At 33.9% G+C, this 26,599-nt stretch overlaps 1 protein-coding gene across 5 annotated transcripts in view; it reads left to right on the top strand.

Annotated features, from left to right (window-relative positions):
* DPP10 (dipeptidyl peptidase like 10) overlaps positions 1-26,599 on the top strand; it is a 1,417,953-nt gene that overhangs the window by 1,083,879 nt on the left and 307,475 nt on the right. For all 5 annotated transcript variants that reach the window (XM_078327944.1, XM_035306582.3, XM_035306580.3 and 2 more), the window contains one exon: positions 14,401-14,475. In XM_078327944.1, the coding sequence (XP_078184070.1) occupies positions 14,401-14,475 (75 nt within the window). The remainder of the gene's footprint in view (positions 1-14,400; positions 14,476-26,599) is intronic.

A 26,599-nucleotide genomic window follows, 5' to 3' on the forward strand; every position in this document is an offset into this window, starting at 1 on the left:
CCCCCAGGCTGGAGTGCAGTGGTATGAGCATGGTTTACTCTAGCCCCAGTCTCCCAGGCTTAAGTAATCCTCCCTCCTCAGCCTCCTGAGTACCTGGAACTACAGGCAAGTGTTACTACATGTGGCTACATTTTTAATTTTTAAGATAGATGGTGTCTCACTATGTTGCCCATGCTGGTTTTGAACACCTTACCTCAAACAATCCTTTCACTTAGGCCTCCCAAGGGTGGATTACAGGTATGAGCCACTGTACCTGGCCTCTGTCTTTTTTCTTTCTTTCTTCTTTTATTTTCTTTTCTCTTTTCTTTTCTTTCCTTCCTTCCTTCCTTCCTTTCTCTTGCTTTCTTCTTTCCTTCTTTCTTTCTCTTTCTTTTTTCCTCTACTTTTTTTTGCTGTTTCTCTTTAGTTCCTAATATAGTAATTTCCCTGTAAGTTCTGTTTTAGCTATGTATCATAAATTTTGGTATTATGTGTTACCATTTTCATTATTCTTGAAGCATTTTTTAATTATTTCTTTGTTGTGCCTTTCTTGATTAGTTGGTTATTTAGGTATTGTTGTTTAGTATTATATACTTGTGAATTTCCCAAATTGCCTTTCATTGTTGATTTTTAATATAATTTTATTTGGTCAAACAACATATTTTTTTTTATAATTTCAATACTTACCATTCATTAAGACTTGTTTTATGGCCTAACATATGATCTTACCTAGAAGATATTTCATGTGGACCTCAGAAGTATATATGTACTTTCTGCTAGCATTTTCCATCTGTAAGACCTTTTTGCTTTATAATGTTATTTGTCTTCTATTTTATTATTGATATTCTGCCTACTGGTTCTATCCATTGCTGAAATCGAGGTTTTGAAGTCTCCATTTATTATTAAATTGTTTATTTTCCCTTTCAATTCTGTAAATTTTTGTTTCTTACATTTTGAGCTCTGTTATTTGCATACATATTTATTTTTCAGATAGAATGGTTCTTATATTATTGCATAATTTTTCTCTTTTTCTCTAGTGAGGGTTTTTGCCTTAGAGTGTATTTTGTTTGATGTTAGTGAAGCCACTCTATCCTTGTTTTGTTTACCACTTTCATGGTATACCTTTTTCACCTTTTTATTTTAAACTTATTAGAGTGTTGAATTTAGAATATAACCTTTGTATACATCATATAATTAAATCATTTAAAAAATTGTTCTGTCAACCTCCACATTTTAATTTATGTGTTTATTTTTATTTTATGCAACTTATATTGACCATTTATTTAATAATATTTGTTTTGTGCATATATTATGTCATTACTGTTCCTCCATTCTTGAATTCCTCACTCCTTTTTTGTTAGATATTTTCTGCTGTATCTTTTATATTTTTATTGTTTCTTTTTACTATATTTTTTGTAATTTATTTAGCCATTGCCTTGTAATTTACAACTGGCATCCTAACTTAGAGTAATGTTGTGCAGATAAAATACTAACTTAGTTTCAATGGCATACAAAATTATTCCAACTTCATTTCATGTTTTTCACCCCTTTGTACTATAATTGTCATACAAGTTATATCTTTATATATTATATCCCAATCAATACACTTTTATAATTATTGTTTTTATGCAGCTGTGTTCTAAAAGAAGTAGGATAAGAAAGGAGTTACCAGCACGTGTGTTTATGCTGTCTTTCATAATAACTGTGTAGATACTTTTAGGTCATTTTATTTCTTTATGTGGTTTCATGTTACTATTTATTGTCATTTTATTTCAGCCTGAAGGACTTCCTTTAGTGTTTCCTTAGAGCAGGGCTAATAGTAACAAATGCTCTTAGATTTTGTTTATTTAGAAATGACAATTAATCCTTCCTTTATGAGAAAAAGTTTAGCTCAATATATAAATGTTGACAAGTGTTTCTTTTAATTCTTTGAGGATGTCAACCTAACTCTTTTCTGGCTTCTGTAGTTTCTCACAAGAAGTTCTAGTATGTGATGGTGAGGTCCTTTTTGTCTAAGTTTTCTCAATTTGACTATGAGATATCTGTGTAAGGATCTTTTCTAGGAGAATTTTTTTCAGTAGAAACTTGGAATTATTTTAACTTTTTGAGTATATATCCTACATTTTATCAAATTGAGAAGTTTTGAGTAATTTTTAAAAATTTCTTTCCATACATGTTTCCTTTTCTTCTCTGTCTGTAGTCTTTATGGTTTTCCTTCTTTTTAAATATTGGCTATGTCTCACTCTATATATTATTTATATGTATCTCTTAAAATAGTAACTTTAAATTATAAATTTAATAGAGCATGGTCTAATTATAAACACAAATATTACTCTCAATGTCTTCCAGTGACATTTTGTAAAGCAAGATAATGAAAACATATATTATAAAATATAAATATTTATACTATCTGAGATTCATTAGATACATGTGATACTTAAAATTATTTTTTAATTAATTAAAATTATATAATATTAAAAATTCCATCTTTCAGTCACACTAGCCACATTACAAGTGTTCAACAGCAAAATGAAACCAACAGCTACTACATTGGACAGCATAGACATAAAACATTTTCATCATCACAGAAAGTTCTGTTAGACGGAACTGTCACAGATGTATATATAATAAAAAACTTCCCCTTTTCATCACTCAGTATTCATTTTTGAATGCAGCCATGTAAATATTTGTACCTGTCAAAAATCTCCTTCAGAGATATGTTCATATATATCTTCATGGATCTATACATAAGTAATATAATATTCTACATTATATACATTTATATATATGTATTTGTATATATATATATATGTAAGTGTATATTTAATTTCAACAGTATGTATGGTCTACACTTTTTATCTACTTAATAATGTATCTTGAAGATCTTTTTATATGAACTTTTTAAAAATGAAAAATGTAATTTCACCATGAAAATGTTCTTACATGATGTACTATCACTTATTTAAATATTTTTCTATCACATTTCTTCTCCAAAACAAACATAAACAAACAGCAAAGCAGGCATATTTCAAATATATACGTAGGCTAAATATATACCAGTGTATTGGTGAGTCCAAGAAAGGTCATTGGAATTTATTAGATAGTATCCAATTTCCTTAATCAAAGCCACCAATAGTACATGTTACTCTCTGTTAGTCCACTCTTCCTCTTGTTGGGTATTGTTGAACATTTTAATTATTTTTGATTTGGGTGATAAAAAATAGAATTTAATCCTTATGTTGATTTGCAATTATTTAATTATGAGCAAGGTTGAGAATCGTCTTTTTATATATGTTTTTTGGTGTTTGAATTCCTGTGCTTACGTCTTTCATATAGGGACTTTGCAAATGGCACTCATGGCAGGAACTTTTTTAAAAAATATTTTTTGCTTAGCCTTAATCTTACTGGAATTATACATTCATTAATATTTGGAAAGTCCACTGAAAGGATGTTCTGTGTTTCAAATCTCTTAATAAAATTTTATCTGTTTTCAACCAGTCTGAAAGAAGAAGTGAATGAATGAAAAGGAAAAGAGAACAAGGGGAATAGTTGTAAATATGTATAATTAACCCATGTAGTTATAAACACCTGTTTATAAAAAGTGGAGGAATCATGTATCCCATAAGAATTGGAAATCTTATCCCTACATTTTCCTTCAGTTTTTAAAATGAAATAAAATTAATAATGAAAAAATGGACCAGCACACTGAACATCTTTTCCAGGCTTAATTCAACCTCTATTTGAATATCTAAAAACATGCAGAAAAGTGACTTATCTTAACATTCTACACACTTCACAAAAAAAGTGAAGATATTAGTGAACATTTCTGAGAAAGCAGATGATTAAAAAAAAAAGACTTTTGGTTTGGGGTTGTAAAAACACAAGTTTAGTACATGACAACTCAACTAGTAAATGTCTGCTCCGACCCTAAGCACAATTGAGATCAGCAGTGTTTGCAGCTGTTCTTGGAAGACAATAAAAAAGACCCTTGTTCTCACATCAGAGTTTGAGATTTGTCTCAAGACATTGAATCCAGAGGCAACTCTTGATTGTTTCTTATTGTCCTTGTCACTAAATTTGACTTCATTTTATAGGCCTTCTTTCTTTCCCCAACTAACTAGAAAGTGCCACCAGGGATATAAATCTGAAATTATTCTTTTCCTTTTTTTGTGTGTTATTTGCTTTGGCATGGCAGGTCATTTATGATATCTCTGCTTATCAAAACAATACTGATAAATGATCAGGAAACAGCAATTCAATCCATTATTATGAGTCCCAAACATGAGGTGTAGTTACACCTGTTAATATATTCAAGAAATATTCATATTCATATTTTAAGCTAAAAGCCCAAGCCTTGTTATTTTTGTCCTTATATTTTTTGTTGCTTGGATCCTGTATCTATTATTATCTCATGTTAAAATTAGAGGACAGAGATATTTTAGCATACCAATATACTAAGTTGTAAATTATAAAGACCTAATAAGAAGTATTAGTTAATTTAGAAAATGTTAATGTAATTAATATGCAAAAACTCTTCCAAATCAACTGAAAATAAACACAAAATATAAATGGACTTTTAATCAAAAAATTATTGTTGATAAAAAATTAAAAGATGCTTGACATAATTCATATATAATTTATAATTAGTAGTATTTATCAACAAGAATATAGTATTTTTCATGTATCCTATTGGCAAAGCTTAATCTTGATGTTACCATATATTGGAAAGACTGTGGAATAACAGAACCTCTAACTCATAGATAGCAGGAATGTCATTTATGATTTTACTTTGGGTGAAATTTGTCATTATTGTGTGAAGTATAACATTCACATGCCCTAGAACCTAAAAATTCCTTCCTAGGTATATACCATAAGGAAGCAATGGCACGTATATATCAGGAAACAAGAACAGGGATGTTTATTCAGTCATATTTGAGAACAACCACTGGTCTCCTCAGCTATGCTTAGGAGCTATTAATGGATGTTTCTGATAAAATGATCTATATAAAACATGGCTTTCAACCTTGGAGAATTAAAGTGCAAGTTTAGTAAATGAAAACTCAACCTTTAAACTAATTCACTATGTAAATTATTTTCATATCCTTGGGTTTCTGGTGAATGTCTAACTCAGTTTGCTTTGATGCATATGTATGTTTGCCTATATGATGTGTAATTTAATTTTAGTTGGTCTTGAAGTTTTGAAAGAGGGATCAGGCAGTCCATGATCTTATATTTCCCTTTAGGACTCAGCATTTTGTTACTGAGTCATGCATATTTTCATTTAACCTGTAGCAGAGTTATTTTTATAACTATAAGATATTCTATTTTTATGTCATTCTAATGGTTTTATGATATGCCATCTTTTACATATATTACAATATATCTATTGTTTATCTTATATTTAAATTTAACTGGAATTTTTTAATTGTTAAATCTATCATGAACGACACTATGTGAAGAGACAAAAACTGATTAATCCAATTTAACAGAGAGAATAATAAGGATAAAGTTGATATTTCTCTTATCTATTAATTCCTATCTGTCTTATCCACTAAATAGATATCTGTCTTATCTACTAGTTTATTTTATGTTGCTGTAAAAGGATATCTGAGGCTGAGTAATATACATAGAAGATGTTTATTTGGCTCATGGCTCTGCAGACTGTGCAAAAAGCATGGCACTGGCATCTGTTGCTGGTGAGGGCTTCAAGTTGCTTTACTCATGGTTGAAGGTGAGGGGCAGGCAGCCTGCATGTGCAGATAACATGGTGAGAAAGGAAGCAAGAAAAGAGAGAGGAGGTGCCAGGTTCATTTTTAACAACCAGCTTGCATGAGAACTAATAGAGCAAACAACTCACTGTGATAAAAATAGCACCAAGACATTCATGAGGACTCCTCTCCCATGACCTCAACACCTATCATTAGACTCCACCTCCAACATTCAGGATCAAATTCCAATATGAGGTTTGAAGGAGTCAAACATCCAAACTATAGCAATATCAAATATGATATCCTTGAGGAATATATAAGAATATATAAAATCTGGCACAAGTAAATATCTTTTTTTATTTGCTAACTTAGGTTTTCTCCTGTTCTTGGAATTATTAATTATAATGCTAAATTAATGATGTTATATAAACTTTAAATGAGCCTTTGAACCATCAGCTCTCAAGAAGATTTAGTCTTTGAACTATTTTTTGTTTGTTTGTTTCTATCTCATAAAAAATAATTCAGCCATAGTAAAAAGAATTTTTTTTACTTTAATTAAAATTGGACATAATAGTTTCCTTTTTTTTTTTTTTTTTAAGACAGAGTCTCACTCTGTCACCAGGCACCAGGCTGGAGCTCAATCTCAGCTCACTGCAACCTCCGCCTCCTGGGTTCAAGCAATTCTACTGCCTCAGCCTCCCGATTAGCTGGGACTACAGGCACATGCCACCACGCCCAGCTAATTTTTGTATTTTTAGTAGAGACGGGGTTTCCCCATGTTGGCCAGGACGGTCCCGATCTCTTGACCTCGTGATCCACCTGCCTTGGCCTCCCAAAGTGCTGGGGTTACAGGCTTGAGCCACTGCACCTGGCCAGTTTCCCTCTTTTTATAAATATGGAAATTGCAAAGCTTTTGGTAACCGTCATTTTCTTACACCACAAATAAAATCATATAACTAATTGAAATACTTAAAATGTGCATATTATATTTTAAAATAACTATATTATTTATGTTTATAAAATTATCATCAGTTAAATGTGCCTGATGGGATATCACAACAAGAATGCATTTAAGTATATTTCTGTTGGACAGCTCCAGTCTACTTACTTATTTTATAAGTATCATATTATATACATCATATAAGGCCATGGTGAGGAAAACTCATCCTGAAATTCTAATGTCAAATTTTTAGGACTTCCTTAACTTTTGTATGCTATATTCTTTTTTTTTTTTTTTTTTTTTTGAGACGGAGTTTTGCTCTTGTTACCCAGGCTGGAGTGCAATGTCGCAATCTCGGCTCACCACAACCTCTGCCTCCTGGGTTCAGGCAATTCTCCTGCCTCAGCCTTCTGAGTAGCTGGGATTACAGGCACGCGCCACTATGCCCAGCTAATTTTTTTGTATGTTTAGTAGAGACGGGGTTTCACCATGTTGACCAGGATGGTCTCGATCTGTTGACCTCGTGATCCACCCGCCGCTGCCCCCCAAAGTGCTGGGATTACAGGCTTGAGCCACCACGCCCGGCCTGTATGCAACATTCTTAAATGTAGCTATGCTTGAAAATAATGGCACCATTTAAGACAAAAATATACTTGATATATGATGGTTATAAAGCACTAAGACAATCAGAAGAATCATTAGACTAGCACAAACTGAACTTCAGATAAATAATTTGCATAAATATGTAAGTTATAATATTCCTTTTTTTCTTTCATCAGCCCTTAGCTTTTCCGATTTATTCAAGTCTTGGGTGGAGAAGTATTGTCATTCTTCTCAAAGTCACCTTTTTCTGCCCTATCTTTTTAAGTTATTAATAGATTTCAGTAACCATTACTTTCCACTTTCTGTGAAAAATAAAAATTACTTTTTAAATGTTTTATTGTATGGTCTATGATATAAAGGAATAGGATGTTATTTTGGCTGTTTACATTTATTGAGCAATAAAAATACATGTGTGTCAGTCTATATGGATTAGTAGATATTGATTAGTCATAAAAATTACCTACTTGTATCATGGCATTTTCTGCTTTGGATTGTTTTACTGAATACTCCAGTATCAACAAAATGCATGGTAATAAGAAAATATATGTAGAGAGAGACCATTTATTATGTTTACAAAATATGGATATTGCAGGTGTCAGGAAATAGATATAATTTAAGCACTATCATAATTGATTGGTTAGCTAAGAAAAGAGAACATGAGAAAATACACAGTAAAAAAAATTGATTTTAACATTTCCTGCATATGTACCCAGTTATAGCTATAGAGAAGAATCAAGACCTTGTTTACAGCTAAATGATAAAAACCTACTTGCTTCTTCTCTGTTATTGAAGCCAGACAGTGAGAGAGAGCCTGTCTTTTGGATCATACTATGAATTGCTGCCTTCTTTCCAAGCTCCTCTTGATTTTCCTTTCCTTCTTTTCAACTATATATAATAACCTTTCTCCCTTTTTTCCTCCATTTATGGTCAACTGGCTTTCTAAAAACCTTCCCCATGCTCAAACTAGGTAATTTGGTCATTTTTGTAGACTGCACTGTGAAAGAGGCATATTCTTAATATGTACTTAATTATGTGTTTCAAAATTAATATTTTTCTAAAAGGAGAGAGGCTTTTTCCAAATGCTTTTGTTGGGTATCAATTAACAAATAATGAGATTGAGTAGTGAGGGAAGTTATACTCTAAATAAGTTAATCATAAAGGACATGTGTGTGTATGTTCAGGGAGTTTGGTGGGCTGGAGGTTGAGGGAACAGGGAAAATACCATAGGATCCAAGAAGACTTACATTTTTGTCTCCATCACTCACCATCTGTTAAAAATGTACCTGTCTACACTTTTAGAATTATTCAGCCAAAGCTCCTGGATCATAATATTTTATTTTGTAAATAGAGATGTCTTTAGATATTTTTATTACCAACTTATTCCAAGGTCTGGAACAACACACATCCCTACTGCACAGTTCCTACTATTCTGCCATTTCTTAATGTTAAGGCAACCAAGTTCTTTATATGAGTTTGGGTTCATTTTAACTGCATCTCTCATTCTCCCTTTGCTCAGTCCTTTCTCAGCCTCAAGCCATACAAATGAATATTTTATATATTCTGGCACTTCTGACATTTAAGTTTGTGTTTAATGATTTCTAGCTATGATCTTTAATATCTGACATCTTGGAATACCATCATTATCTCATTTCTACCTCTAGTTATAATGTTTCTGACTAAAGTGAATCATTGTAATGGAGCCTCTTACTAGGGACATTATTGTGGCAATAAAAGATGTAAATTGCAGTTCCAAACAACCTAGAAGTGCAATCATGAAACAGTGATCAATTGTTAGATGAACTGCACATGTAATTATATACATGTGAGGTCAGATTAATCACGAGCTAAGAAGGACAGGGAAGGCTTAAAGGAGGAGGATTAGAATGATATTTCAGAGGAACACAATTTGAATAAGGAAAAGGGAAAGGGAAAGGTAGTATAGCAAGTAGAGGAAGTTGAACAAAGGTACAAGAAAAAGAAACCATGCACATTTAAAGAATACAAGCAGTGGTACACAGTGCTAATAACTGCATGATTACTGGCTCATCCAGATAAACACGTCATTTGGGGGACTTGTTCCTTTTCTTTAGAGGGAATGAATTTACATTGAACATAAACTTTCATTTAGTACTCCATGTAAATGATTAAAGATGAGGCTTTGTGTCATCTTTCTTAAACTCCAGACTTTTTATCCACAAATCCTGTGCGCTTCCTATCGGATATCCTTCAGGAGCTGTAACAATAATGTATGTAAAATTTGAATGTCTAAAACTTTCCTCAAAGTATGCCTGTTTTTTTTTTTTCCAAAGTGAGAATGTTGCAAAAGCAACGTTCACGCAATGATAAACACTTGAAAACCTGGAGTTATTCTGTATACTTTCTTCTTTCTCCATCTTCAAATCTAATCCTTATTTATTTATTTATTTTTTGTATTTTTTTTCATAACCTCCCCTGAATGTGTCCCTTTCACTCTTTGCCTCTGCTTCTTCCTTAACTTTCTAAGATTGCTTTCTTGGATGGTCATTAGCCTCTTACCAAGCTCTCATGAAATCAAAATGTCATCAAATCTAACTAGTTTTCCACCGAATTGACAAGGTAATAGTTCTATATTCAAACCTGATTTTGCTTCTTTCTTCACTTTCAGTTTTACCACTCGTGGAAACAGTGATAAGCTCTGGCATATTCATGTTGGCAGTAATGCATGCTTTATATGTAATAGCAGTAATTAATGGAATCATCCCTCATTTTCCCAGTAATTGTTTATAAGCCACTTGCGCATTTTTTGAAGGTTGTGCTTATATTGTAGGCTGTAATGGCATTTAACTCAAAAACACTAAAAGATAAATTTTCATATATATTACCACCAAATATATGAAAAGGATACAATTCTGCTTTCTAAACCTCATAGCGTTGTCTTCTTTCTCCTCACCCATCCTTATGGCAATTATTCCTTTACCAAAAATTGCCAAACTTATAGGCTCCAGACAGTATCTGGCTGCCAAGTATATTTAAAAAAATTGAATTATAATTTAAAAATTATGAGCTCAGAAGGTAAATGTTGATTTCTAACCTTTTTTGAAAAAAAATTGAAAACTAGAAGCACTGTATTTTTCTATAAGACAGTATGTATCCAGAGCTGTGGAGATACTGAGCTCTTTTAAATAGGCAGTCTGACTACTCCATCTCTCTTAGATTCTTACTCAGATAGCTCCATTCTTACTCTGCATACCCAGTGGTTTAAAGCATTCATGTTTTGGACACTTGCTCTAACATTGACTAAAGAGGTTCATGGCACTTGTCTTATCCTGATCAATATGGAGTGGAAAACTTCCTAGTGGGTTTGGTTTCCCAACTCTGTAGCACTTTCCGTGTCTCCCTTCCCATGGCACTTGTTGTACAGTGCATGTTCTATACATAAGATTTGCTGGAATGGAATGATACATACAAAAGAGGTACCATAACATGTTCTTAAGCTGCCTGAAAGCATGCATTGTGTATTTTTTTCCCTACTTGATCAAGTGCCTTGTCTTTCTTGCTTAATTCATCTAGTTAATCACTGCGTATTTGTGTACTCTGTTTATGATACCTTGCCTGCCTTCAACAGAATGTACATAGATGGCAGGATTCATGCATTTGTATGCCCTTTGTTGAATGTCAAAAACCGCACAGGCAGGCATCATTGCTGAGTAATGGCAATGAACACGTGGAAATTACTTCTGCATCCTTTCATTTCAATGGTAATTAAGTTGTTAAATATGTAAGTACTGTAATAGCATTATTGGCAGTAATCAACTTCCCCAAACCACAATTTGAAGCCATATCAAGTTGAAATTCAACCAGAACTATTTAAGGTCTACAGTTAGAATCAGTGTTGACCAAAGTGTCTTCTGTTCCTGCTAGAAAGAATTAATCCCCCAAATGCAACAAATGATAACATTAAGGGCGTAAACCAAGATGGAGTGACCTAAGATTTCCAACATCTCCTGGGATCTTGGCTAAGCTGCCAAGGTGTGTTTCTTATTCATGTATCATCAGTAAGTGTCTCTGCCGCACCAGTGACCTGCCCACAACTCTTTAATTTCAGAGAAGGTTCAGCAGCTTGGGCCCCTGAAAAGATATTTGGAAAGTTTCCCAGTTTGTGTGCTGCGTAAGCTTGAGGCAGTAGAGTGATAATTAATAAAGTGCCAGACTAGATAATTGTAGGAACTGTAAAAGGTACTAAAATGTTGTTACGGGAGGCACAGACGCACCTGTGAAAGCGTGAAGTTAATTTGTGTAAGGAACATCACATGAGGGTGGATGAGGAAAAGGGAGGTGTGATTTCCTTTAAATGAATTCAGATTTTAGACAGAGAAGCTCTATTAAAAAAAAAAACAATTTTTTTTGCTAGTGAGATAATACAAGACTTATGAAAAGAGGCCCTCCTGGATCGTCTTCTTATGTATGCTTCTCTCTGACCTTGAGAAAGGTGTAAGAACTGCAATATTGGAATTTTCTAATCACTGTAGGAAAGGCATGATGACATGCCTTACCAATTTCTACATAACAGCATACCATTTGATACTGTTCCCTTAAACACTTCTTTAAGAACAATATGCCTCAGACTGGGTGCAGTGGCTTATACCTATAATCCCAACATTTTGGGAGGCCGAGGCAAGTGGATCACCTGAGGTCAGAAGTTCAAGACCAGCCTGGCCAGCATGGAGAAATCCCATCTCTACTAAAAATACACAATTAGCTGGGCATGGTGGTGCATGTCAATAATCCTAGCTACTCTAGAGACTGAGGCAGGAGAATTGCTTAAACCCAGGAGGTGAAGGTTGCCATGAGCCACGATCATGCCTTTGCACTCCAGCCTAGGCAACAAGAGTGAAAACTCTGTCTCAAAAAAAAAAAACACCTCCTGATACTATAATGTTGGGAAAGATGCCTTTGTGTTTTCAATGTCACCCTAAATTCCCCATAGGTTAATTTCTATCAAATTATCAAATTTCAATATACAATAAAGTGATGAGACAAAGAATGAGGTTGTATTATAGTACTTACTTCCCTGAAGACTATTTAAGATTGTTGATAACTGCAAAGTTCCTAGCAATTTGCAGATCACCTGATAGATGACTAATCAATTGTAGCTGCTAATGTTGTTATTTTCATGGTTGTTTAAATGGAATTTTTAAATAACAAAAACAGAATTCTAGACATGAATTATTGCCAGTGAACACTCTCATCTTCTTCTAAAATGCCTTATATGTAGATTGTGCAAGATAGGTGTAAATCCCCAAATCTTAGCATTGCCGTATGATGATGTCTCCCTGACCATTCCATTCTCTTACATATCTGGCTCAGGAATTAACAAGTTATGTCATTCCAACAATACTCTGATACCAACTGAGTGCTCTATAATTCAGTTCAATTCTGAGACAACCAGGAATTAGCATAGATCCCACAGTTAAGTAGCTCAATTCCCCTCATCTGTCCTCACCTCAGATACCAGATGCCAGGCCCTGGTCCCAAAGGTACTGAATTATGTCCAACCTCGTTACAAATGTGAGGGTTCTCATTATTCCTTTTCAGGCTAGAGAATTTCTTAGAATGACTCAGAGAGCTCAGACAAGAGCTATACTTATGAGTAGCAGTTTATTGTAAAGGGTACAAATGAACAGCTAGATGAAGAAATATACAGGGTGTTGTCTGAAGGGGTCTCCAGCACAGAAGACTCTTCCTATTTGGAACTGGTGTACATCACCCTACCAGTGCATCCATGTTTACCAACCAGGAAGTTCCCTCAATCCTCATCATTCAGAATTTCTTAGCAAGGTTTCTTTACTTAGGCATGAGTTACTGGATCACTGGCCAGTGGCTTGAACTCAAATCTCCGGCTCTTCTCTCTTACTAGGTCTTAGAATGGGGCTGAATTTTCTAAACTTGCAATCACATGCTTGATGTAATCTGATGAACAGCTTAATCCTGAGACTGTAAGCTAATGCCTCCCCTCACAAAGAGTCGACTGATGTTGCAGAAATTGGATAACTTGGAAAGAAATTTGCTATGAATAACAAAAGACATTTCTTCACTCAGGAAATTTCAAGGGTTTCCGGAGCTCTGTGCTGAGAACCAGAGACAAAGACCAACTATATCTTTTTTTATACCACCCAAATTTTCCAAATACTGATTAGTCTGAGTTTCTTATCCTATCCATTGTGTTTTGGAGTCCCCTATGTAAAACAAACAAGCAAACCAACAAACCAAACAAAACAAAGAAACTCTGACTTCACACTTTTCAGAATTTTATAGAGAGCAGTCTTATGAAAACTATACTACCATAAGGTGTCTACAAATGTTTATGCATGTATTTCTCTGCAAATACCATGCAAAGTATCTATTTTGCTTAACATTTTATACAATTCATTTTGTGGTTTTTTTTGTTTATATTTTGGAGGTTTTTGATACATCAACTCAATGTGCTTGCCCACTCTTTAGATATGAATTAGAAAAATACCTCTATTTCATATGAAATCTTTGCTCTACATTGATTGTATTTATGTTTCATTGTGTAGTTTAAATTCCTCTATCATCAAATTTGTTTAATTTTTTGATTATAGGCTCAAGATTAGTCAAGTACAGTGCAACAGTTTTTGTTTGACATCAAACGCAATGTTATGTATTTGTGTTTTAATCTGTTTCACCCTAGGTATTTCCTTTAAAGAGAGTCTGCCTTGAATGTTAGTATCTCCTTTAAATATAAACATTCAACCACTAAGAATACAAAAATAGTGACAGAAAATTATTACAAACAGAATGTCAATACTTCTTTTCCTTTTGATGAATCTAGCATACAAATATAAAAGCATTTTGGTTATGTAGGAATTTCAGTGGGCCTTTGAATTTTTTAAGAAACAAAAATGTTAGCATTTTTTAAGAGCTAACATATAAGAAGATATATTAGCAAATGTTGTCTTACTGAAGTGTCTAATATGTCTTGTTTGAGATTTTATATTCATCTGAATAATCATGCATACATACACGCAAATATATATATAATATAAAAGAAATGTGAATGCCATTTTGTAGTGCTATGAGAATTGAGTGTTTTTTTTTTTTACATTTATACTCCAAATTCATGTTAAAAAGCTTTTAAAGATAACTGTTTTTTTTTTTTTCTTTGTCTAGGTAACCTTCAAAGCATCAAGACATTCAGTTTCACCAGATTTAAAATATGTCCTTCTGGCATATGATGTCAAACAGGTAAAGGAATGATCTTTGAGAATAGTTTTCTTTGTGATGCATTGGGTGACAATTCATAATTTTGCTCAGCTATAACTCACCTAAGCAAAATCTGGCATATCCAGTAACTACAGAAGTACAGTAATGACTACTTTGCACAAAAGATGTTTGAAGATAATGTCCAAATGTCTTTCATAGCTGGCTATCAAATAATTGGGACAATTTGCCATGTGCCTGTGCTGACCCAAGTACATCTCTTGGCAAAGGAGAACGTGGCAGAGTTTAGCAAATCCAACAAATGTGGGCTTGTGAAAGTTTCAGGATAAGCCTTACTATATACTTGAGTGTTTCATGTGTGTACAGATTAGAGACTTTTCTAGTCACTGTGTCTTGAGCTTCAAATGCGTATATTGGGAAGGAAGCTGCTGAAAAAATTGATTCAGATTGTGGTCAATGGATTCTTTAGTGGTGTTTGAATGTCAGCTTGGGTTGCAGAAAATTTTGCAAATGGGGAAAGCCAATAAATTAATTCTGAACAAATAAAATGTTCTAATTGAAATTAATGTTTCCTTATTCCATGTGAGCCCTAAAACACAATTAGAGCAATATGTGTGGTTGTTGAGTATTTTGTACTTAGATATCATTTGCACAGTTAAAAAGTAAAGTAAATGTTGGAAAGGCAGGTCAGCAGATTAGTATCTGTAAAGAATAAATGACTGGAGATCATTCAAGAAAGTTTATGAGCTCCAAGACGAATAATAAAAATTTATGGACTTAAGGCAGGAAGTCTCAGATAATGCTTTTAAAGCCTTTTGAACACATGGAATTTCACAGTTCTAAACAACAGCTATTTGATGGTTTTAGTCTTTTGGAATATACATATGCTGTATTTTTTACATTTTATTTTTTGACTAAAAGTAGTAATTTATGCTGTAAAAGATGGGGATTTTAGTCAAAGTCATCTTTTCATATTATAGATATTGGCATGTTTTCTTATCTTTTGCTTTGGGTTGTCTTTATTCATTTGGATTTTGTAAATCATATGTTATAGTAAGAAAAATACTTGAATTTTATAAACAAAAATATTATAATATGCTAGAAAGTTTTTAACATAAAATTGTTTATCTAAGTAATTTAAGCTTGAAAAGTCTGCTATATTAAACTGATCATGAGCCTTAAAAAATCAGGTTTGGGAAGTTATTGTAATGAAGACTGGATCTGGCAGTAGGACAGACACATAGGTCAATGAAAGAGAAGAGAGAACCTAGAAATAGGCCCTCACAACCATGCCTAATAGAATCTTGGCAAAAGTGCACAAGCAGTTTAATGGAGGACAGTGTTTTCAACGACTAGTGCCAGAACAATGAGATATCCATAGGCAAAAAATAATAAAAAAAAAAAGCCTACAAAAACAAAAGCATCATATTGGCTTAAGTCACACACCTTATACAAACTCAGAAAGGATCATGCTTTTAAATGTAAAGTGTAAATCTATAAAACTTTTAGAAAAACATCTTTGGAATTTAAGGCTAGGGCAAGAGCGTTTGTTTATTTTTTTGTTTGGTTCTGAGACAGAGTCTAGCATTGTTGCTTAGGCTGAAGTGCAATGGCATGATCTCAGCTTGCTGCAACCTCTGCCTCCTGGGTTCAAGCAATTGCCCTGCCTCAATCTCCCAAGTAGCTGGGATTACAGGTGCCCACCACCATGCCTGGCTCATTTTTTGTATTTTTAGTAGAGACATGGTTTCAGTATGTTGGCCAGACTGGTCTCGAACTCCTGACCTCATGATCTGCCCACCATGACCTCTCAAAGTGCTGGGATTACAGGCGAGAGCCATCATGCCCAGCCAAGAGTTCTAAAAATGCATACCAAAAACACAGTCCATAGCAGGACAAATTATTTCTCTATGATAGACCCTGTTTTCGGGCTAAAAAGACAAGTTACAGTCTAGAAGAAAATATTTGCAATTCCCATGTTCGACAAAGGACCAACAATCATATATAAAGAATTCTTTAAACTGAACAGTTAAAAACAACTATTACAAAAACACAACTATATAATCAGAAAATAGGCCCAGACATAAAGAAACATTTCACTGAATATTTACAGATGGCAATTAAGTAGATGAAAATATTTTAACATTTCTAGCCAATAAGTAAAAGCAAATTGAAAGTACAATAGAATATCACTATGAATTTATCAGAATGATTTTTTTTTTAAAGTGACAGTTACCAAGGATATCCAGGACTTGAACTCAGACCTGAAATAACTAAACGTAATAAACATTTACAGAACACCCCACCCCAAATCCACAAAACATACATTTTCTCAGTATCACATCACACCTATTCTAAAAATGACTACATAATTGGAAGTAAATCACTCCTTAGTAATTCAATAGCATTTCACGGGTTTAAATGAAATATTGGTTGGCTGCTTGTTTGTTATTTTCCTCCCTTATTCCTTCCTGTCTTCATTGTTAAGCACATTTATGGGCATAAAAGAGGTTTTTAATACCCATTTTTAGACTGCATTCTAGCGTGGGCAATAGAGCAAGATTCCCATTCTCTCTCCCTCTTTCTCTTCTTCTTTCTTTCTCTCATTTATTCTTTTATTCTTTCTTTCTCTTTCTTTTTCTTTCTTTTCTTTTTCTTCCTTTCTTCTCTTTCTCCCTCTTTCTCTTCCTCTTTCTTTTTCTCTTTCATTTTTTCCCTTTCTTTCTCTCTCTTTTTCTTTCTTCTTCTTAAAAAAAAAATGACAGTTCCAAATGGTGGCAAGCATGCAGAGAAACTAGATCATTCATATATTGCTGTTGGAATGTATAATGGTATAGCTACTTATGAAGATATTTTTACAGTTTCCCTAAAAACTAAGCATATGCTACCATCTGACCCAACCATTAAATTTCACTAGGCAAGTGCTTCAGGACATTTATTCCAGATAAATAAAAAATAATGTTTACATAGAAACGTGTATGAGAATATTTGCAACAGTTTTATATTTATAATAGTCAATAACTGAGACAGTCCAGATGTTCTTCAAAGGGTGAATCAAAGGGTGAATGGCTAGACAAACTGTGGTACATTCATACCTTGAAATAAATTTTTAGCAATAAAAAGTAACGAGCTTTTGATATATAGACAGCAACCTGAATAAATCTTCAGAATTATGCCAGATGAAAAACAAGTCCCAAAATATGACTGTTTTTATGATTTTATCTATGTAAGAGTCTCAAAATGACAAAATTAAAGAAATGGAGAAGAGATTAGTAGTTTCTAGGAGAAAAGGAGGAAAATGAGAGCAGCTTTTTTAATTTTATGGAACAAGTTCAAAATTATGCCAAATGAAAAAAAAAAAGTTCCAAAATATGATTGTCTGATTTCATCTACATAACATTCTCAAAATGACAAAATTAAAGAAATGGAGAAGAGATTAGAAGTTTCCAGGAGAAAAGGAGGGAAATGGGAGCAGCTTTTTAAAATTTGTATGGAACAAGAGGATCTTTGTGGAGATGGAAATTCTTTCTATTTTGATTATGTAAATGTCAATATCCTGGTTGTTTTCTTGAGCTATAGTTTTATAAAATAGCGCCAGTGAGGAAAACTGGGTGAATATATGTGATCTCGCTGTATTATTTATTACAATGGCATGTGAAAATAATTATGTTAAAATAAAATACTTTAACTTACAAAATCCGTAATTTTTTAAAAGTCCTAAAATAAGGCAAAAGTGTTTTTTTTTTTTTTGAGACAGAGTTTCACTCTTCTTGCCCAGGCTGGAGTGCAATGCATAATCTCAGCCCACTGCAACCTCCACCTCCCGGGTTCCAGCAATTCTCCTGCCTTAGCCTCCCGAGTAGCTGGGATTACAGGCAGGCATCACCACATCCAGCTAACTTAGTATTTTTACTAGAGATGAGGTTTCGCCATGTTGGTCAGGCTGATTTTGAACTCTTGACCTTAGGTGATCCACCAACCTTGGCCTTACAGAGGTGAGCCACCACGCCAGGCTGCAAAAGTTGTGTTTTGTTTTTCTTTTTTAATTCAGATTCAATTTATTTTATTAAGTGTATGGATTATGTAATATCGTTGAAATCTTTTGCTTCAAACAAGTTCCTAGAAAAAAGTGAGAAGATTTTGGTATGTGTTTCCACATTTATAGTTTTATGCAAGTCTGATACAGTTTATAAAGAATAGTGAATGATAATAGTTAAAATAGTTAAAAATGATTAATTATTAAATAGACTAGTGATATTAGTTTGAGAACTTTTCTATTCTTGTCCAAGTCAGTCAATGTTTGCCTAGAAGAACAATTTTTACTATTTGCTTTCAGGGAAGCTGGTTAAATGTCTACGAAAAGTAAAACTGTGTTAGATCATGCCAGATCATCCCTGATTAACATCACTAATAACCATTCTCTAACCCACAAACTCAAATTGCTTTTTCATCTTATTTTTAAATAATATCTTTTTGTAATTTAAGTTTATGTTTTTAAAATGTGGAATAAAGAGTATAAAACTAGGTTAAATTTGAGTATTAGATAAAATATGGCACAAACTTATAAAAATACAATTAACAATACAAACATATGGACCAATCTTCATATTCTTAGAGTCTTTTGTTCTTATCAAGGAAAAATAAAGATACTTTATGACAAAATAACTGGAAGTGAAAGAATGCTAGCATTTAAATACATTTTAGAAACTTTGTTTCACCGTTTTCTATCATTTCATGTATTTATTAATTTTATTTGTCAATTATGTCCCAGGTGCACATGGCTGCACCTGGGCTGTATATTAGCAGGGTGTATTTGTGGGCATGCTCACATAGATTGAATTATCTCCTTTAAGAAATTTATAACCAGGAAGAGGTGACATGATACAAACATGTATATCCACAGCATACAACATTATATTATGTATCATATAAGTGGTAATATCACCGAATAAAGAAAATTTTTACTCAAGTTAATCATTTCGGAGAAGAATCATATGCTCGGCTTTGAAGAGCAGACAGGTAAAAATAAATAGAAAAACATTCCAGGTGGGCAGACAACATAGAACCTCAAGGAGGCAGCATTAAGTCTTTGAGGGATAGCAGTCAATTCAGACTTGCTAGCCTATTAGTTGACAATTCAGAAAGAAAAAAACAAACCCTGTATATTAGATTCAGCCAAATTTACAGAACATTTTATTCCATACAGTTTATACTGAAAAAGCATTTTAATTTTTGTCTTTTTTGTTGATTTTAAGAGTTCTTTATACATTCTAGATAGTAGAGTTGTATCAGATACCTATTTTTGAAATATTTTTTCTCAGTTTACTTTTCACTGTCTCGATGATATCCTTTGATTCACAATTTGTCAAAATTTTGTTGAATTCTGATCTTTCTTTTCTTTTCTATATTGCGTATGATTTTTATCATATCTAAAAATCCATTGCTAAAGTCAAGAAAAGTTTAGTCGTTTCAGTTCTGTTCTTTAGTTTGTTGATCCATTTTGAGTTAATTTTTGTGTATTGTGTGAGGTAGAGTCCAGGTATATCACATTTTAAGTCTTAAGTTACATATTAAAAAACTTTACATATTAAAAAAGCTGTTAGGCAATGTATGACCTATTATGTTTCCATTTATATTAACACTGAGCTGGATCTTTTAAAAAATAAGTAATTGTTAAATGGTTAGATTATATATAGCTTACCTACTAATCAAACACACACACATCACAAAAGCAGTATTAATTGTATATTGCTGCTTAATAAATTGCCCAAAACTTAGTGACTTTTAAAAAAGCATTTACTGTCTGTCTCAGTTCGTATGTATCAGGAGTTTGGGATCATCTTGGTTGGGTGGTTCTGGCTCAAGATCTCTTATGAGGTTGAGGCCAGGTTTCAGCTGAGGCTGCTGTAACATGACAGCCTGCCTGAGGCTGGGGCACCACATCCAGATTGGATCACACACATGGATGGCAGATCGTTGCTGTCTACTGACATGAGGCTTCCAGTTTCTCCACATTGGCTTCTTTATGGGGCTGTGGGAGTATCCTCATGATGTAGTGCCTGAACTTTAGTGTGGGTAATTCGGAGATTCAATTCCCTGGATGGCCTATCCTTGAATGTCAACTGTCATTTTCACAGGACCTCTTGGTCACACATTCAGCTCTGTTTCATTGTTGGAGAAGACTAGTAGGGGCTGAGTATTTTTGGGGACCATCATGAAGGCTTGCCAACATAGTCCCCAAAAGTTTCCATCCCCTCCTGCATGCAAAATGCCCTCACTCCCTCCAAGGCCCCTCATATTTTCATCCATTACAGTCTAGCACCTTAAGTACATCAAATGTGGGTCCCACACAGACTCCTCAGGCACAGTTCCTTGTCTATAGCCCCTTGTGTATACCTGTATAGTTGTAAATAAAATTTAATATATCAGTATTTATTCATGTATTTATAGCTGTATAAATATAAATATATATGCATATACATTTTTGATATGTAGACATATAGGTATATATTCTATTATGTATTTTGATCCAGTTAAACTAACTTTTTAGTATGTGTTCTCAGTTTTATTAGTTTTATTGGGAATAATGTATTTATACAACTAATTTATCTGTTGTAGTCTTGGTATTTTGTTAAAAAAACATCTATTTGTACAATTCATTTGTTCATTTTACATTTTATTTTTCTTTCTTTAAAGATATCACCAACTGAGGCTTTAAGTATTTTTTGTTGTTTTGTTGTTTTAAGATGGAGTCTCTCTCTTTTGCTCAGGCTGGAGTGAAGTAGCACAGTCTTGGCTCACTGAAACCTCTTTTCCCCAGGTTAAAGAGATTCTGCTGCCTCTGCCTCCTGAGTATCTGAGATTACAGTCATCTGCCACCACAGAAAGCTAATTTTTGTATTTTAGTAGAGATGGGGTTTTGCCATGTTGGCCAGGCTGGTCTCGAACTCCTGACATCAGGTAATCCACCTACCTCAGCCTCCCAAAGTGCTAGGATTACAGGTGTGAGCTACCGTGCCCTGCAGAGGCTTTAATTTTTTTTTAACTTAAATTTGAATTTGGGTATGAAATTTATTTTTACTTTGCTATGTTTCCTTTGTCTCTAGGCTTAGTAAACGCCCATCAATATGATTCGTATATAATTGTATTTTTTTTCTACTTTTGTATGTTTTTATCATAGATATTCCATTTTATTTTCACTTCTTTATGGTGACAAATGATTGAAGCCAATCTTCCTAAAATATTAAATAATGGAAAAAATATTATATATGAATAAGTATAATCACAGCCAGTAACCTGGGTAGACGTCAAAAGAACATTTTTGAATAATTATCAGGAAGCCACATACACAATTGACAGCGATGTTGCCTGAATCATGGGCATCACATATATCCTCAGCCTCTTTTCCCATAGCTATAATGAAAAAGAAGAAAATCTGAGCGCTCCTCAAACTCACTATGTTGAATCATTGGCTTGTGTAAAGAGAAAGTCGTGTGATAACCAACCTGCTTCAAGGGTTGTGTGATTAAGTAAGGGAGCAACCATGAAGAGATCTAGCACTATTTTTCTTTTGGGAGCATGGTAGATTGAGAGAGCTAATTTAGTTTTACCTCCCTAGCAATGTCCTCAATCTGAGTCAAATAAATGTCAATTATTTAGTGCAGGATAAATTTAGACAATTTTTCTTTCACTCAACAACTGACTTCTGTAGGCTGTATGTGTTACTGGAGACGTCATTTTCTGTGGATCTAAAGCCATTGGCTGGGTGCGGTGGCTCACACCTGTCATCTGAGAACTTTGGGAGGCTGAGGCAAGTGGATCATCTGAGGTCAGGAGTTTGAGACCAGCCTGGCCCACCTGGTGAAACCCCATCTCTACTAAAAATACAAGAAAAAATTAGCTGGATGTGATGGTAAACACCTGTAGTCCCAGCTACTTGGGAGGTTGAGGCAGGAGGATTGCTTGAACCCAGGAAGTGGAGGTTTTAGTAAGCTGAGATCGGCTACTGCACTCCAGCCTGGGTGACAGAGCAAGACTCTGTCTCAATAAACAAACAAACAAACAAATCAGTCATTCTCACTCTTGGCTGTATTATTAGACTCATCTGGAGAGTTTTACAACTTATTAATGCTCAGGCGTTCCCCTGCAGAAACTCTGATTTAATTGGCCTGAGGTATAGCCCCAGCTTTGGAATTTTACCAACTCTCCAGGAGATAATAATGCGCATCTAGGGTTGAAGACCATTGAAATTAAGTGAACTGGTCTCTTCCACCTATTGAAGACTTTCCAGATTTCAGAAAAGAGAAACACTGGAAATAAAAATACAAATAGCTAATTATTTAAACGGCACCTATTTTGTGCCGAAGTTTGTACTTGTATATGCTTAATCCTTACATATTTAATTCTTAACAGACAACAGTAGTTGGTGTTATTCTTCCTTTATTGGTGAAAATACAGAGACATCCCAAACTTACCTATATGATTCAGAATGGAAAGTTATTGGGTTTTTTTTCCCTGAAACAATGGGTCTCAGTGTACATGCTCAGCATAGCAGCATCTGCATAGCCTGAGAACTTATTCAAAATCCTAATTCTCTTGTCCCATTGAACCAAAAACTCTAGGAGTGGCCCAGCAATCTGTGGTTTGAAAAGCCTAAGTGATTCTGATGCACGTTCAAGACTGAGAACCAGTGGTTTAGGGACCTGATTCCTTAAACTTGTTAATGCTCAGGCCTTCCCCTGCAGAAACTCTGATTTGACACCTGAAACTGAGACCTCCTTAAACTGCAGGAGTTCTACCTAAGAAGAGAGCAAAGCAACCAGAATGGCACTATGTGCAGGAAAAAAGATTAAGAGAAAGTATTATTTAAGAAAGTTGATCTACCCTTTTTCCTTTAGTTTTTCACAATTATTTCTTCCTGAATTTAATGTCCAACTGTTCTTTTCTGACCTCGGATGCTACTCTAGTAACCAATTTACCCTCCAAGGTTGGCCTTGATCTGTTTTAATTGTAGGTGGTGCAGTGGAGTGTGCATGGCATTTGGAAAAAAATGTATGTTTAAATTCAAATTATTCATATTAAAATTCGTATTGAAGTATAACATAACTATAGGAGCCTGCATATATCAGGAAGATTGCCTGATGAATTTCTACAAACTAAGCACATCTATGGTGCCATCACCCAAATCAAGCAACAAAACGTTGCTGTTCTCCATCCTGTACTACTTGCCGAAGGGAGAACACTGTCTACGTTTGTAAAGATTAATTCTGCCTGTTTTGTACTTTGGGTAAATTCATACACTATGTGCTGTGTTGTGTATCTCTTCTTTTACTCAATAATTAGTTTGTAAAATTATCCATAGTTTTCAAGTGTTGTATTGTTCAGTCTAGCTATGATATATCATTCCATTGTGCATATCACAATTTATCCACTCCATTGTTGATTAGATTGTAATACAGATATACATGAATAATGCATTATTGTATAGATTATTTCTCTGATCACTCTCTCTTTCCCATCCATTACTCTGCTTCTTCTTTGACACCTATTTCAAAAAAAGATAATTTAAGAGTTCACAAACATTTTTTGGGTACTTAGACAGTACATCTGCCATGGAAGAGTGTTTATCAATGTAAACCTCCCAAAGTCCCACTTCCTGGCTATTTATATTATATTTTACAGAGAAGAAAGAATTAGAGATGTTAACTAACTTGCTCAAGGGGCCCCAGTTCACAGTTGCAAAGCTGGGACTAAATTCCTTTTTTCTAACTCCAAAGTCCCTAGCTTTCCGATTACTTTGTCATATTCAGAAAGTCCTGAAATGTATCCTTACAATTTTTTTCTATTTTACTTTATTTTTCTATTTATTTGAAATCATATCAAGTGATTTCCAATTAATTAATTGGGAGGCAAGTAAAACATATTACATATAAGATTTTCAATACTCAGGACTTAACATACTTCTCCAGACATAGTGGTTAGACGTTTTATTTTTGTATTTGCATCTTTGCAACTGTTTCTCAAAACAGACAATAAAATAACCATTCTGGAATGTCTTTTAATGCCATAAAATTAAAAAAAAATACTTTTAAAGAAGATGAAAGCATTCCAAACTGTGACAAACCTTGATGATCAGAATATTTGCAGTTAATATTTGTCATCTAGTATTTTGACATTCACCATAGCAGACTTAATTATTGTTTAAGTATTCTGAGTCATGTATATACATATTTTTAATTTAACCAATAAATATATTTAATTTTATATGTTATCCCTATGTATTTGGAATTATTGATCCATTGGAATTACTTAACAATTGTATTTTTTTTTTTTTTGAGATGGAGTTTCGCTCTTGTTACCCAGGCTGGAGTGCAATGGCGCAATCTCGGCTCACCGCAACCTCCGCCCCCTGGGTTCAGGCAATTCTCCTGCCTCAGCCTCCTGAGTAGCTGGGATTACAGGCACGCGCCACCGTGCCCAGCTAACTTTTTGTAATTTTTAGTAGAGATGGGGTTTCACCATGTTGACCAGGATGGTCTCGATCTGTTGACCTCGTGATCCACCCGCCTCGGCCTCCCAAAGTGCTGGGATTACAGGCTTGAGCCACCGCGCCCGGCCAACAATTGTATTTTTAAGCCATCTTTAAAAATCCAGAGTCCTTTATCACACTTTTTAAGGACAATCATGAATAAGGAGAAATTTATTTTTTTTAAATCTTCTTAAACAAATTTATAGTTTTATAGTTTCCTTGTTTGGATTTAAAATGCACCACATTACATAGACTAGTTAACTATTTTATACTGTCATCATCTTTCTTATTACATCTTATGTTTGTGATCACAAACTTTAATTCATTAAACTGTTGTTTCAGCAGAATTAGAAGTGTCCTCTATGCATAATGGGACATAAATCTGCATAAGAATTAGCTTTGTCTGAATGCAAGAGTAATAGTTGAATGAATCCTTTAAATCGTGTCTAAAAGAGGGAACAAATCAATTGTACCTGGACTACATCTGCCGTGTTAGTAGTATCTGTCCTCTAAATTTGATGCTCTGCAAAAAAATTGGCATTGTTAGTCTCTACAGTTAGATGCATTCGTTTCAGTTTAGGTCCCTACTATTTTACAGCTCTGTGGACAAAATTATTTTTATGATAAGTATCTATTTTAACTAAGAAGTAATCCTGTAAAATGCATCCTTCATGCACTACTGCCTTAAAAAGTAACTCTTCTCTAGTGAATGATTTAATTAAATTCTGGACCTTAATACTTCAGTGCTTTGCAATTACAGATACATATTTAAGAATTCTGTGGCAGCACATAATCTGGTCATAGAATTATCTAGGCTGTTAAGATTCATACATTTGGGGTTCACTAGTATTTCAACTGATACAAGCTCAGAGAAAGCACTGTCTGGGAAAGTTACTGTGTTCAAACTTGCGGGACTCTGAATTCATCCTGATATCCTCCTGCCTTCTAGTGCTCATAGAATACTCACCTTTTCTTGTTTGTAGCTGCTGCTGCTGAGCTGTCTTTCCCTTTAGCCTTCTCCATACTTCACAGAGATAATGAAGCATTAAAAATAAGTTAGTATCAATTTTGGAATTTTTCTTTTTGGTCAAGGCAAAAATTCAAAAGTTCCTAGGAGGTGGACAAAAAAGAAGGAAGAAAAGAAGGAAGGAAGGAAGGAAGGAAGGAAGGAAGGAAGGAAGGAAGGAAGGAAGGGAGGGAGGGAGGGAGGGAGGGAGGGAGGGAGGGAGGGAGGGAGGGAGGGAGAGAGGGAAGGAAAGAGGGAAGGAAGGAAACAGAAGAAAGGTTTTTGGAAGCCAGTATTTACAATATTTTTTTGTGAATGCTAATATTTATAAATTTGTCACCAATTAAAAAACATACTTTTAAATAGCATCTTTTTATTTTGAAATAAAATATCTATTATGAAAAATTAGAAAATATAAAATAAAAAGATAAATATAATGCCCGTATCTACCTCTTTTTTTTTTAGAGAAAACAACTGTTAATGTACTGGTTTATTTCATCTAAGTCTTATTTATTGTCACAAGTACGTATTTTTTTTTATTTATAGACCAAGCCATAAAATAGTATAATACAGTTTACTGTTGTGAACATTATTACACTTATGAACATTATCCC

The sequence above is a fragment of the Callithrix jacchus genome, chromosome 6 (assembly GCF_049354715.1).
Source record: "Callithrix jacchus isolate 240 chromosome 6, calJac240_pri, whole genome shotgun sequence".
In the NCBI taxonomy this organism is placed as follows: Eukaryota; Metazoa; Chordata; class Mammalia; order Primates; family Cebidae; genus Callithrix; species Callithrix jacchus.